General features: G+C 40.3%; 1 protein-coding gene across 2 annotated transcripts in view; it reads left to right on the forward strand.

The window, feature by feature from the left end:
• The window catches only part of WDR37 (WD repeat domain 37), a 36,729-nt gene that overhangs the window by 11,826 nt on the left and 11,142 nt on the right, over window positions 1-13,761 (forward strand). For both annotated transcript variants that reach the window (XM_054171247.1, XM_054171248.1), the window contains 8 exons: window positions 2,445-2,540; window positions 2,711-2,775; window positions 5,648-5,783; window positions 7,147-7,218; window positions 8,117-8,161; window positions 10,521-10,597; window positions 11,705-11,942; window positions 12,444-12,585. In XM_054171247.1, coding sequence (XP_054027222.1) covers window positions 2,445-2,540; window positions 2,711-2,775; window positions 5,648-5,783; window positions 7,147-7,218; window positions 8,117-8,161; window positions 10,521-10,597; window positions 11,705-11,942; window positions 12,444-12,585 — 871 coding nt within the window. The remainder of the gene's footprint in view (window positions 1-2,444; window positions 2,541-2,710; window positions 2,776-5,647; window positions 5,784-7,146; window positions 7,219-8,116; window positions 8,162-10,520; window positions 10,598-11,704; window positions 11,943-12,443; window positions 12,586-13,761) is intronic.

The following is a 13,761-nucleotide window of genomic DNA, read 5'->3' on the forward strand; positions in this document are numbered from 1 at the left end:
TGAGTTCTGAAGCTGAGCACTCAGATGGAAATTCCAGGTGTCACCTGCACAAGATGTTTAGATGTTATTTAACTAGTGAGAGTGCAGTCATACAGTGATGGAAGTGGTCCAGGGTGGTGTGAGAGGATCCAGAGTAATTCATACAGTAAAGCCTCTGCTCAGCATTCCTTGCTGGATTTTGGAAGCCGTGTTGCCTGGCTTGGCTTCTGAGTTGTGGAATCTGTTTGTTTTGGCTCCAGGTCAAGTTTTTTTCCACACCTAATCTGTTCCCACAGTTAAACCAAACACTTGTGTTAAAAAAAGTTCTTGCATGCTTTTGAAAATGCACTGGTTTTTTATTCTCTTAAAAGAAGAGGTTGTTTTGGTTAAAAGCTATCACCAGCACTACACATTTTTTAGTGACAATTAGCACAACTGAGTTCTCAGCCTCCTGCTGAGAACTTGGCTGATAGCAGGAAAAAAGGGCTTTCCCTCCCCAGCTTTCAAAAATGTCTGTCAGAAAGCAAGTGCTGAATTTGTCAGTACCCTCCAGAGCATGACTGTTTGCCTTCCATTCCATTTCTATTTCTTGTCTGTCTTATTCACATCATTCTAGTTCACCCCTGGCTTCTGTAGTCCCTTTCTACTGCCCTGATAATTCCTAAATGTTTTCTTTTCTGATGCTTAGTCTCCTGGTTTTGGTTCTTGGTGTAATTCCTACATTAGTGTTGTGCTTACTGTATGTAGAGAATCTCTGATTACCCTCCCTGGATTTTCCTATACTCCCTTGCACTGATTACAACTGATTTCTAGTTTCTTCTTTTTCTTTCCCTTCCAGTCTTCATCACTAGTCCTTTCAGGCAATTCTTGTATCTGCCTGGTTGGTTATTGTGTTGGTCATCTGTGACTACAAGCCCATCTCTTTGTTTACTTGTCTTTCTCATTATTTATATTCCATAAAGGTTTAGGTTTATGTGGCTGGGAAGACAGGAAAGAGAATCTTGCGTTGCTCATTTCAGGCACTTGGATGTGGTATGGAAATGTAAACTGACCTTTCTAGTCCTTAGAACTGAGACTTCAGTGAATTTCTCACAAATGGCAGGAATCATATTCTTGGTGTGTCATGTTCTCTCACATCTGAAAGCCTGGCAGTGAATTCCTCTTTAAAGAAGTCAGGAATTTGTGAAAAGACAGACTTAGACTTACTCTCAAGAACAGTGGGAAAACTGCTTGGTTAAAGCCTCTCAGGAAGATTTCATCTGAGGAGAACATTTAGAATAGAATAGAATAGACCAGGTTGGAAGAGACCTTCAAGATCATCGCGTCCAACCTATCATCAAACACCACCTAATCAACTAAACCATGGCACCAAGCACCCTATCAAGTCTCCTCCTGAAACACCTCCAATGGTGACTCCACCACCTCCCTGGGCAGCCCATTCCAATGGCCAATCACTCTCTCTGTGTAGAACTTCTTCCTAACATCCAGCCTAAACCTCCCCTGGCACAGCTTGAGACTGTGTCCTCTTGTTCTGGTGCGGGTTGCCTGGGAGAAGAGACCAACCTCTGCCTGTCTGCAACCTCCCTTCAGGTAGTTGTAGAGAGCAATAAGGTCTCCCTTGAGCCTCCTCTTCTCCAGGCTAAGCAACCCCAGCTCCCTCAACCTCTCTTCATAGGGCTTAAAAGACTATCAGCTCAGATTTTGAGGGAAAAAAATGTAAGCCACTGAAAATGTTCTTTAGAGTAAAGTTGAGCACCTTTAAAGCAGCCCAGCCAGTGTAAATAATTTCCAGGTACCTGATGTGTTTCAGTCATGCCATCACTCTGGTGTTGAAATGGCCCTGGTGAGAGTGACAAAGAATTGCCAGAAAAGCATGCTCCTGTTGCAAATACATGCTTTGTCTGATGTGCAGTTAGAACACTTGGATATTATGTAGTGGTTTAAAACACTTGAATGTGAAAAGGTACAGGTCAGTGTAATTCTTTAGTGTGTTTCATGGTATTAAAAATAGATGTCTGCTGCACTTTCTTGCTGAAACTCTTACCAGGCAAGCATGCAGGGGCAGGTGCTATTGCCTGATGAATTAGATCTTTGTTGAGAAGTAGCATACTAATTCTGTGGCTAAAATACTTATGATGCTGCAAGTTTTCAGTCTTTGGCTGGATTTGATTTGGTGCAAGTGTGTCATGTATCTCACAGAAGCTGTTTTACTAATCCTTAGCCACACTTGGAACAGCAATTAGAAGCCACCAATACTTCTCTTGGACTCTGGGTCAAGGGTGATTGATGGAAAAGTTAGCAGGAGTCTTGGTTTATGTCTTAGTGAGACCTGCTTTATGAAGGTCACAGCTGATGGCTTTTCCTGTCCTTAGCATAAAACAGGTTACTTAGTAGCCATCATAGTTGCTAAAGGGGATGTTAATGGTGGTGTAAATGCTGTTCATGTGAAGTTTTGCTTTCCTTAGTACGTAGAGAGATCGATACGCTGAATGAGCGCTTAGCAGGGGAAGGACAGACCATCGATGGGGCTGAGCTGAGCAAAGGACAGCTGAAAACAAAAGGTAAGAGAACCACAAAGAATCCTACACTAGTATTTTTTTAATTAGTATTTTGTGGCATTTTTCTGGCCAAAACTTAACATCTTATTGAAGGGAGCTAATTCCAGTTACTTCTGCAAGTAAGCTAATGCTGTGTTTGAAATCCCTTCCTTTGAATTTATTTGTCTCAACAGCCAGCCATAGTACCAGTCAGCTTTCTCAGAAATTGAAGACAACTTACAAGGCATCTACTAGCAAGGTATGAGACAGATGAAACCTCTACACATCATTACTGCATTTTGTTTGGTCTCCTTTATATTTTACTGGTTTTCAAACTTTCTCTTTTATTCTTACCACTCTGATGCATAGAGCTGCCTCTTCCTTTTACTTGGAGTTAATGAAGATTTGGAGTCTTGAAGTAAATTGAAGTAACTTGAAGTAAATTCTTTAATGAGGCCACTTGAATAGGGAAAATATCACATTAATAGGGGTGATGTAATGTTAGTACATCTGCTATGTAGTTGTGGAGTAGCACTTTGTCTAGTGTAGTGCTGGGGTTGGTTTGGGGTTTTTTATTTTGGAGGTTTTTAAGGCTGGTGTTAAATGTCTGTCTTGCAATGTAGCACTCATGTCCTAGGCAAGGCAGGTGGGCCTCACAACTTCAGCATGGGTAGCTGGGGAGTATGAGGTGGAGGCTTCTGGGTGACAACTTTGCTTCCCAATGTTTTGATACGCATGCACAGGAAAGTAGTCCCGAGTAGTGGAACACGAGGAATTTAATACCTTATTACAGACATCACATGTATCTATTATCTCAATCAATAACCAGGAATGTGCTGATACAGCTCTTCCCATGACTTTCAATCAGCATTTGCTGGAGGGTAGAGAGGAAAGCTGACAGGAGTGCTGAAGTTGAGAGGATCTCTGTCCAGAAACGTTTCTGCTCTTCATGGGAGTGGATTTATTTTGATGACTTCTTCCTTCCTACAGACAGGAGTCAAAGCTGCAACCTTTTGTCTCTTGACCCAGTTGTTTATGTTTGTATGTGGTAGTCTGAGATCTGCTGAAGTTACTGCAAAAACTTTCTGCAGTACAGAGGCCTCTTTTTAGAAAGTTGCATGTTAGTTATTTCCTTTTCTTTCTTGGAAAACTGTTCATGTGCTTAAGGGACAATGAAGTAATCCAGGCACTGCCTAGTTTATCCAGTTACTGGTGTGTGAGGTGAGTGGCAACAAAAAAGAAGGAAAAACAATGTGTAGAAAACTTGTGTGTTAGCTATATCTGGTATTTAGTGTTAGGGAGCATTCTGGAATAGTTGTCTGTGTTCATCCAGGACTGCTAATACTCCCCAAGGAGTTTTACAGCCTGCTCATTAACTGATCCATGAAACCACTGTCCAGCAGCTTTGGAAAATCTCTGCTTCTTGAGGAGATTTCTCCTGGAAAGCTTTTGCATGAGAATTTGACTCGTTAGAAAGACAGAATGCAAGCATGGTTTGAGAGGTGAAGAACTTTGGAAATACCAATCCTTACCCATTTACTTAATTGTGTAATTCCACTTCTCATAGGTTAGTTGGAGGACTGCATTCAGTGTGAAAGTTGCACCTGTAGGACTGTGTTCAGAGTATGGTTGAGCTAACAGTCTTTACCACTGACTCATTTTCTTTTCAATGCATCCTTAATGATTGTTCCTCCTCCTGCTAAATACTTACTAGCTGTTAATTTGGAATTCACATAGGGCACTACCATCACATCATTGGAAAGCTGACATGCTCAGGATTTGGGATGCTTTTGCAGATAGTCTTCTAACTTCTAGAAACCTTTTAGAAAGTAATTTACTTTAATGGCATACTTATGACCTTTTGTTTTTTTTTTTTAAATACCAAAAACTAAGGGGATTTTATCCTCAGTTTAGTATATCTGAAATGCAGACTTCATTTTCTAGCTTCTACTAAGCTGTAGATAAGTCTTAATGTGATTTGTATTGAAGCATTTAAAGGTTTTGGCTTAACCTGCCCATAATTGCATGCAGGGGAAAACACTGATAAATGGAAGTCTTCTTGTCTCACTTTTAGCAAAGCTTTTCAGACAGTCTTCCTCAAAGAACATTTAGGAGCTTCTAGACTTGTCAAGTGAAAAATAGGGTATTCCACAGTGGGTTTGATTTTTTTAAGTCATCTTTCACCACTCTTGATTGCAGTTGTCTTTGGAAGTGTTCCAGCAAGACAAACTTCCTGTATTTAAAAGTATTGCAGTCCACTTCATCTAAAAATGTAGGCTGGGTTTCTTTCTGTGGATGCTGAGTCTTCCCAGCTTTCCTCTACTCTTGTGCCTTCCAGTTTTACCATTTTTCTGAGTATTTGTCTTTCTCTTCATTTGTTATTACATATGCAAGTACTTACTTGGATTTAATGAGCCTTCTTTGCTTCCCCACTAGCACTGGCTCTGAGGGAGTGTGCTTATCAAATGTTTAGATGAGACAGACATATCTTTCTAAAAAAGAAAAGCTTTATTACACAAGTCAGCTGGCTCAGGTTAATGTTGGATTTAGAATAGAATAGCATGGGATAGAACAGAATAAACCAGGTTGGAAGAGACCCTCAGGATCAACGTGTCTAGATTTGATTAGCTTTGTGCAGTTTTGAATCAGTGAGTGTTTTAAATGGGAGTGCTTCTGGATTTTACTGCAGTTATGTGTTAAGTGAGCTTTTTCATAGACTTTACACTAGATAATGCAGGTTGTCTTTAAATTATCAGATACATTAGTTTGGGAATAGGCAAAGAAAGTGTTGAGGGGTTCTGTTTCTAAACCATCCTCCCACACTCAAACTGAATGAGAAGTGCAGACTGCATTTGTACAACTCACTGCTCCAATGGGATTACATTATTGGCCCACAGAACAGTTCATCTGGTGTCCTTTAAAAAAGGAGGGTGTTATTAACAAAGGAAATGAAGAGGTATGTTTGCATCCAAACTCACTTTTGCTACCATGAAGTGTCAGAGTTTGAACAGTAGTGAACTGTCAGAACACTGAAGGATCATTATGAAAAAATACTCTATTTGTATTTGTGAGATAATTACTTGATCTTGGGTCAATGTGGAAAAAATATGTTGGTATCTCTGCTATTTCAGATTGTATCCAGTTTTAAAACTACAACATCCAGGGCAATCTGTCAACTGGTAAAGGAATATGTTGGCCACAGGGATGGTATTTGGGATGTCAGTGTCGCGAAAACTCAGCCAGTGGTGTTGGGAACTGCATCTGCTGGTAAAGTTTTGTTGCTTGAATCTCTAGAAAACCCTGGTTTAGTCCCTAAGCTATAGCAAATGTGGATCAAAAGCATACTTGAGTACTTAGCTCCACACTGAAAGAATATTTAAAGATGTTCTCTAGATAGAAAAGCCTTGCATTGGAGTTTCCTCGAAATGCATTTCCCCTTTAGAGGTTTCAGGCATCCTTGGTGATCTTTCTAGACTATATGCTAGTTAACTTCCACACAGGTCACACTGCCTTTAGGATCAGCTCTAGCCTTCTGGATGGTGTAGATGGGTGTGGGGGAAGCTGCCTGCTTGGACATGACTCTTGCACAGAGCTACATGGCTGTACACAGGATCCCTGTTGAGTTTCTATCATAGTATCACTTAGCCTTTGCTTTAGAGAAGCCCTAGACTCAGTCACAGTTTGCATATTGGATTCTCACACTTACCTGACTTTTGCCTAAGGATGTGGGGGCAGCTAGAAAGCTTAGTTTTCAGTTATTAGTAACTTAGTAGATTTCTTCCTTCCCACACAGGAGGGAAACAGGTACTAATGAGTAAGTCACTAAATCTATTATGATCCAAATACCAGTCTAGAGGTGTGTGTGATTGGAGTAAACAAACCATAACTGGTCAGGACTGGGCAGTTTGAAGTGATAGTCTTTCAAAGCTGGAATAGAATCTGAGGATGCTTCCTGGACATAAGTATTATGGACCAGGACCCTCTGCTTCATAAACTGAACTGTGCCTGCTAAGGGCTACATTTTGTGTTCACATGGGACATCTTGTCTTGTCCTGATATAACTTGGAAGCATTTTCCAGATCCCACTTACAGGTACTTATAAATTGTTCTTTATTTTGGAGTTTGGCAGGATAAGGGAGTAGCACTGGAGTGATTTCTTTTTAAGTTTTCTGTAGTGCTCTGCATTGACCTATATGCATTTAGGACTTCCATGCAGGAACTAAACAGTTTGTGCACAGAACTCTTGTTTCTAGTGAATGCCTGACTTTTTCACCACTGCATGCTTTTTCTGTGCTATTTGAGTCTCATGACACTCAGATGGGGCATTATATATAAGTATATAACTGAGTTGGGAACAATAGCAAAAGTAGAATTTTCCTTGCAGCACTTAGAGCAAATTAATCCAACTGGGACAGCTCTTCTACTTTTGGGGGGCAGATCTGCATTAAGTTATAAAAACAAACAAACAAACTTATTTCATATATAAAGTGGTATTCAAGAGGATTTGTTGTGTTCTGCATTTGAAATCTATTCCATATGGTATGCTCTACGTTTGGAGCTAACTTGTTCGTTGATTTGGTTAAAACATACATTTGTAACAGCATTTCTAACTGCCTTTTAATCTTTGTAGATCACACTGCTTTGCTGTGGAGCATAGAAACAGGGAAATGCCTTGTCAAGTATGTAGGGCATGTTGGATCAGGTAAGATAAGAGTCTGTTGTGAAAACTGGAAACAGAGTGTGGGAGGGGGAAATGAGTTTTGGACAGCTACAAAAATGTTTATTGAGGTTTCACTTGCATGTTTGCCAACAGCATTAATGAACCAGTTGTGCAGTTCCACTAATCTTCATACAGAGAATGTTTTGTAATAAGATTCTTTCTTGGAGGTCCCTATTAGGGCAGGTCTTTAATGCTAAGTGAATAAACAAGTCCATGTAAAGAAACCTACAGGCATGCTTGCAACATGCAGAAGATAAATGTCAGAACTCACTGAGGTGTTACCCATATGCAGAACAAGAAAAGCTGGTTTGCAGGATCTGTCTTATATTTGGGATACAAAATGCAGCTGCTGGGTGAACAACTGTTTGCATTTCTTTGCTTGGTACATGATCTGATACATAATTTGTTGTGTAGTAGTAGAATTTTGCTTTGAAGATTAGGTTTTTAGGCATTTGTTCCTGCAGCCTTAAATAATAACCAGAAAGCTGGTGGTCATGTATGGTGAGTTTTTAATCGTGTTAGAGCTAGCTCCAAATACAGAATTATCTTTATGGAAGTCCAGAGCATTGTCTCCTGTCACACATGATAGTTTGGATGTGGTTTGTTTATCTTTTACAACATGAAGTACTTGTACTAAATTCTTGAAGTACCTTGCTGGAAAGTATAGTAGTGTTGTATAATCAACTGTAGCTGCTTCCCTTGGTACTACACAGGTTTATGTACTCAAATACCATTGTGCTTTATCTCACCTGAGGGTTTGCCATACTACAAAAAATTACTTAAACCCAAAGACTTGCTAATTGCCAATCTTTTAATGATAAAATATTGTGGAATAATTCTTCTAGTATACTACCTTAAAACTTTGCTCTGTTTCACACAGTGAATTCCATAAAGTTTCATCCAACTGAGCAAGTGGCTCTTACAGGTATGTGAAGTTTTTTCATGTGCTATGTTAATCATGATGGAAAAGCAACTCTTATTCCCTAGCATCTTCTTGGTTGTAGGCCCTCTCCCTACTCCTTTGTCAGCATAGTTGTCTGTTGAATTATTTTTACACTTCAAGCCATACAAATCAGAGCTAGATCTTGCAGCTAGGAGGGGGTTGGTCTCTTCTCCTAGGCAACCAGCACCAGAACAAGAGGACACAGTCTCAAGCTGCACCAGGGGAAGTTTAGGCTGGAGGTGAGGAGAAAGTTCTTTACAGAGAGAGTTGTTAGCCATTGGAATGTGCTGCCCAGGGAGGTGGTGGAGTCACCGTCGCTGGAGGTGTTCAAGAGGGGATTGGACGTGGCTCTTGGTGCCATGGTTTAGTAGTCATGAGATGTTAGGTGACAGGTTGGACTTGATGATCTTTGAGGTCTCTTCCAACCTCATTGATTCTATGATTCCCATGCCTGTTTGTCATATCACTGTCATTTTTCTTACCTGCTACAAAACAACAAATACTTAGACTCTTAACTCAGCTGAATGTTCACAAGTCCATGGGGCCTGGTAGGATTCATCCCAGACTACTGAAGAAGCTAACAAATGCTCTCATCTACCAAAGGTCTTGGGAGTCTGGGGATGCTCCTGCTGTCTGGAATAACCCAGTGTTATTCAGAAAGGGCGTGAAGGAAGACCCAGGGAACTACAGACCTGTTAGTTCAACCTCAGTCTCTGGAATAATTAGGGAGATTATACTGGGTACTGTTGAGGCATTTAAAGAATAGTACAGGCACACCAGGCACAGACAACATGGTTTCCCAGAGGGACTGAGAATACCATCAGTGCCGCTTTGGGTTCATGTGGTTCATATGGTCAAGCAATTAGGGCACTAGCTTTGGGATTAAAGAGATGTAGACTCAGTTTGCTGCTGTTAGCTATTGTAGAAGGAAGATAATTATTACTGAGGTTAGAAATTAAAACACTTCTTTTTCTTCATCTACAGTGACTACTGTAAAAGAAGATAGGGAGTAGAATGCCTTCTTGTCTAGGCTGACAGTGATTTAAGTTTGGCTGTTCTGATATGGTAACTGTAGCCATTGTTTCAGTGCCATAAACAGTCTTGTTATATAAACTGACAAAAAATGAAAGCAAGCTAACAAAAGCAGCCCATAGCTAACATCATCTTTCATTTTGCTGAGAGGTGGTTCTGAAAACTGTCATTGAAAGTTTTCAGGGGAAGTGTTCTACAGTGTTGATTGATTTAGAACTGATTGAAATGAAAAAAGTCTTCCTCCCTGATCCAGAAACAGTAACAGGTTGACCTTTCTTCTTGCCTTCTTACCTGGTCTATTAGATGAGATCTTTTTCCTCGTGCTTTCATGTACATTGCACTTGTCAGAACTGTGCATGCTCATAACAAACTGTTTTCCTTCTCAGTCTAGAGCTGTCATCACTCTACCCCAATGTATTAGAGTATGTTTATTCTGTTCATAACAAAGGGAATCTTGAGTTTCTCCCTAGATGATAATGGATAAGTCTATTTCCAAAACAATTGAAGTCTAAAATCAGATGGTACCTGCAGAGCTGTAAACTAGTGCTAGTTAAGCTGAGTTGTCTAAGGCAGAAGCAGAATAGCTGCACACTTGCTTTTTTGGGGTTTCTTATTAAAAACAGGCTAAAAACATTTAATAGAAGAAATCACTGAAGAACCACCCCAGTAATATGAGAAATAGCAACTGAAGGGTGACACCTGTTGATGTGTTAAATGTCTTCTTGAAATGTGAGGCATTAGAACAGGAGTGATACTTGTGTAGTATTTAAGTGGATGTTTTTACTGCAGGAATGATTAATTTGGTAGCTACTTAGATTCTGCATAGTGAGTTATGTTCTTATAATTGTTGAATCCAGCAAAGTAACCATTAATATTGAGACTTGCTTACCAGGAAGGTCACAATTGTGTCTGTTAGAAAAATAGGCAACTCAGCGTTGCCAAATGTAGCAGGATAGGGTAGGGTAGAATAGGATAGAATAGAACCAGGTTGGAAAAGACCTTTGAGATCATTGAGTCCAACCTATCACCCAAGAACATCTGCTCAACTAAGCCATGGCACCAAGCACCCCATCCAGTCTCTTCCTAAACACCTCCAGTGATGGTGACTCCACCACCTCCCTGGGCAGCACATTCCAAAGGCCAATCACTCTTTCCATGAAGAATTTCTTCCTAACATCCAGCCTAAACCTCTCCTGGTGCAGCTTGAGACTGTGTCCTCTTGTTCTGGTGCTAAAGTTTGGGTTTATTGTCTATGGAAATACTCCTGTTTAATATCTCTCTTTTTTACACCTCTCTTCCCCCTGTGCAGCATCTGGAGACCAGACAGCTCACATCTGGAGATACATTGTACAGTTGCCTGCCCCTCAGCCAACCACAGACTGCAATGTAAGCAATCAACTAAGTAACTGCAGCTAAACTAATTGCACAGCAATTTCATCAGATGCAGGTTTTATGATAAGACTGATTGTTAAATTTATACATAATTTAAACATGGCATGGTTTCAGGATTGCCAGAGGTGGGATTTGAAGGTTTCAGTTTATCAGGTATTTGAGCCTTTAATTCAAACAAGTCTCACTTCAAAGTGAGACAAAATGTTTTCAAAGCTCTGTGGTTCAGCTGCAAGTACATGAATTGATAGATGTGTAGGTAATGAACTCTCAAGTAAATTTGTTTTGGTAATGATTTGAATAATAGATAATATTCTCAAAACTATTGTGGGGTTTTTTTGTAGCTTAATGAGGCACCTGTATTAGCTATAGTTGCTGTGAATGAAAAACTGATGGTTAAAGACTTGGCATTTATTTAATTGTGGCTTTATTTAGTTCACATCAGCTCTTGCCAGCACTCATCACACTCTCTGAGGTTTGTCCCCAGGCTTTTGTTAGTCACTCTTTACTGTGGACTGTATTTGACTTGAAAGCACTACACTTTCAAAACTGTGAAGTCAAATGTAGTTTATAGCACGAGCTTCTCGGGAAGCTGAGGCAAGAGATGGCTGTGTAATATGAGATAGATCTCTGAATGGAAGATGTTTGATTCAGCTTATTCAATCTGGCATTTCCATTTTGAAAGAGTAGGACAAATGTTATCTTTTTTTACACCCAAACATCATGAAAGAAAAGCATATTTGTCTTGTGTTAGCAAAAGAGTTTTTGTGTGCAGTTTACATCAGCACTGCCTGATGATTATTGACCAGCAGACAAATGTTGCTGTCAGCAAAATACAGCTGTAAATGATACTCTTCCCAAAGATTAAAATAGTCAGTGTTCTGTTAGATGCTTCCTATCTTTAAAAATTCAACTGCATTTAACCCCCTGGTGTTACTCCTCCAGCTAAGTTTTTGATAGTGAGTACCTGCACAAGGCTGCACTCTACAGAATTAAGTTACCCAAATTCACCTTGAGGAGACTGAGAAGCATTTACTCTATACCATGTAACAGAGAGATTCCTTCCCTTTTATCCTAAATCTTTATTCCTGTTGCATATTGTAGCAAATGTCTGGAGAAGATGAAGTGGAGATCTCAGATAAAGATGAACCTGATGGAGATGGGGATGGCTCTAGTGACTGTCCCACTGTCAGAGCCCCATTAACTTCACTCAAAAGCCATCAAGGAGTGGTCATAGCAGCTGACTGGCTTGTTGGAGGGAAGCAAGCTGTGACAGCATCATGGGACAGGACAGCAAATCTGTATGATGTAGAGACTTCTGAACTTGTCCATTCTCTCACAGGTATTGTTTCACTCACAGAAGGATGAATTGGTGGCTTATTTTTGTACATGCCATTATTTGTGGGTACCAGTGGGGAAGAGGAAGTCGTTCCTCTGGACCGCGATGCAAGTGTGTAGGTGACTTCAGCTGCTGCTCAAGCTTGCCATGGTTTCTAAAATTCCAACCTTGCAGATCTGAGCATGAGTTGGTGTTCTTTTAAGCTTGTAATGTAACCTGTGAAAGCAGTCCTTTTTAAACTGAATGTAGCCAAATTGTAGTTCTTGCAAAGTGCTTTTTGTTCGTGACACCTTAAGTAGCAATAACCTCTCAGTATTTAATAATGATGGGAAGCGAGCAGCGAGGGCTTGGTACGCTGAAACACAGTTCCAGCTTTTCACAGCCGTGGTGACATTAAAGTTCAGAACTATTACTGCAAATCACCAGCATTTCATTCCATTCATTTCATGTGGAAAGGAAAAGCCTTACCTCCATGACCTTACATGTCCTCACCTGTGATTGCAGGGCACGACCAAGAGCTGACTCACTGTTGTACGCATCCCACCCAGCGGCTGGTGGTGACATCGTCCCGCGACACGACCTTCCGCCTGTGGGATTTCAGAGATCCTTCTATCCATTCTGTGAATGTCTTTCAGGGCCACACAGAGTGAGTGACAGTTCCTTCACAGGTTTTGATGACTTCTGAAAGTGTGAACGTGTTCAGTTGCTAATCTGCACAAAACTGTTCCTGTGCTCTTTTTGAGGTACTAAGTTCATTCCCCTGTTTTATGAGCCTGATTTTCACAGAAACCCCTAACTGTCCTCCTTCAAATGTAACACAGCAGTACTTAATTTCCAAAACAGCCAGCCAGGGCTCTTGGTGTGATATTGCTCATATGGTAAGTCTAGCTAAACCTCTTTACAAGTAAAGGTAATTGAAGGTATGACGTTGTTTCCCACATTGCATACACCTGTACTTTAGAGGGGTATTGCTGTAATGCAGTTGAAGCAGATTGCCTCTGCTTGTCATGATACTCACTGGGAAATGAAGGTTAATTCTTGGGAACCAATGGGGGGGGAAAAAAGGCTGGATAATTTTTGCTCTTTTAAGATAAACTTCTAATTTGTACATAAACTAAGAACTTGAAGTAAGGGCACTGATTGCCGTGTTCTCTCTAAACAGAGCTTTTGGTGTAACATTTTTACATGGCAATTCAGGCTTTGAGTATTTATTCTGGCTGCTATTGAATGTGGGCAAATGTAGTCATGAGGATCTCTGTGACAGTGTTGGCTTCCCATTCCCTTAGTCAGGGCTTTGATACACAGAAAGTGCAGGAGCAACTTTGAGATACTTCAACCAAGGAAGCAAATATTTTTTGTAAAGATTTTGGAATGTTTGAATGTGACTGTTTCAGAATTAAAAGATGATTGTCAGTCATAGCTCCAAACAAAACCCACAAATACTCATCTGTGCTTGTAGTTTGTGGTTAATTCAGAGGTGCAGCTTGCATTATGACTGAGTTCAGGATCCACTTTCCCATTTTCTTTGCTGTTGCCTAACACATACATGATGTAAAACCTCTTTAAATTATGCCCTGCCCCTGACCCCTCACCTTGATAAATTATTTGGTGTGTGACAGTCATCCCATATATGTAGCTATCTTCTCCTGATAGAAAAGTAAGCTTTATTTTGTAGTCTGTGTCCTGAAATTGCTTCATGCCATCATTTTTGTACTCCTCTATCACCTTCTCTAGAGCGACTTGTAAAGGTTGGAAGTTTTTTGTGTCCCATGGGTGCATGCATTTCCTGAGCTAATTAATTGCTTTGTTTCAGAGTATTTTT

The sequence above is a fragment of the Dryobates pubescens genome, chromosome 21, assembly GCF_014839835.1.
Source record: "Dryobates pubescens isolate bDryPub1 chromosome 21, bDryPub1.pri, whole genome shotgun sequence".
In the NCBI taxonomy this organism is placed as follows: domain Eukaryota; kingdom Metazoa; phylum Chordata; class Aves; order Piciformes; family Picidae; genus Dryobates; species Dryobates pubescens.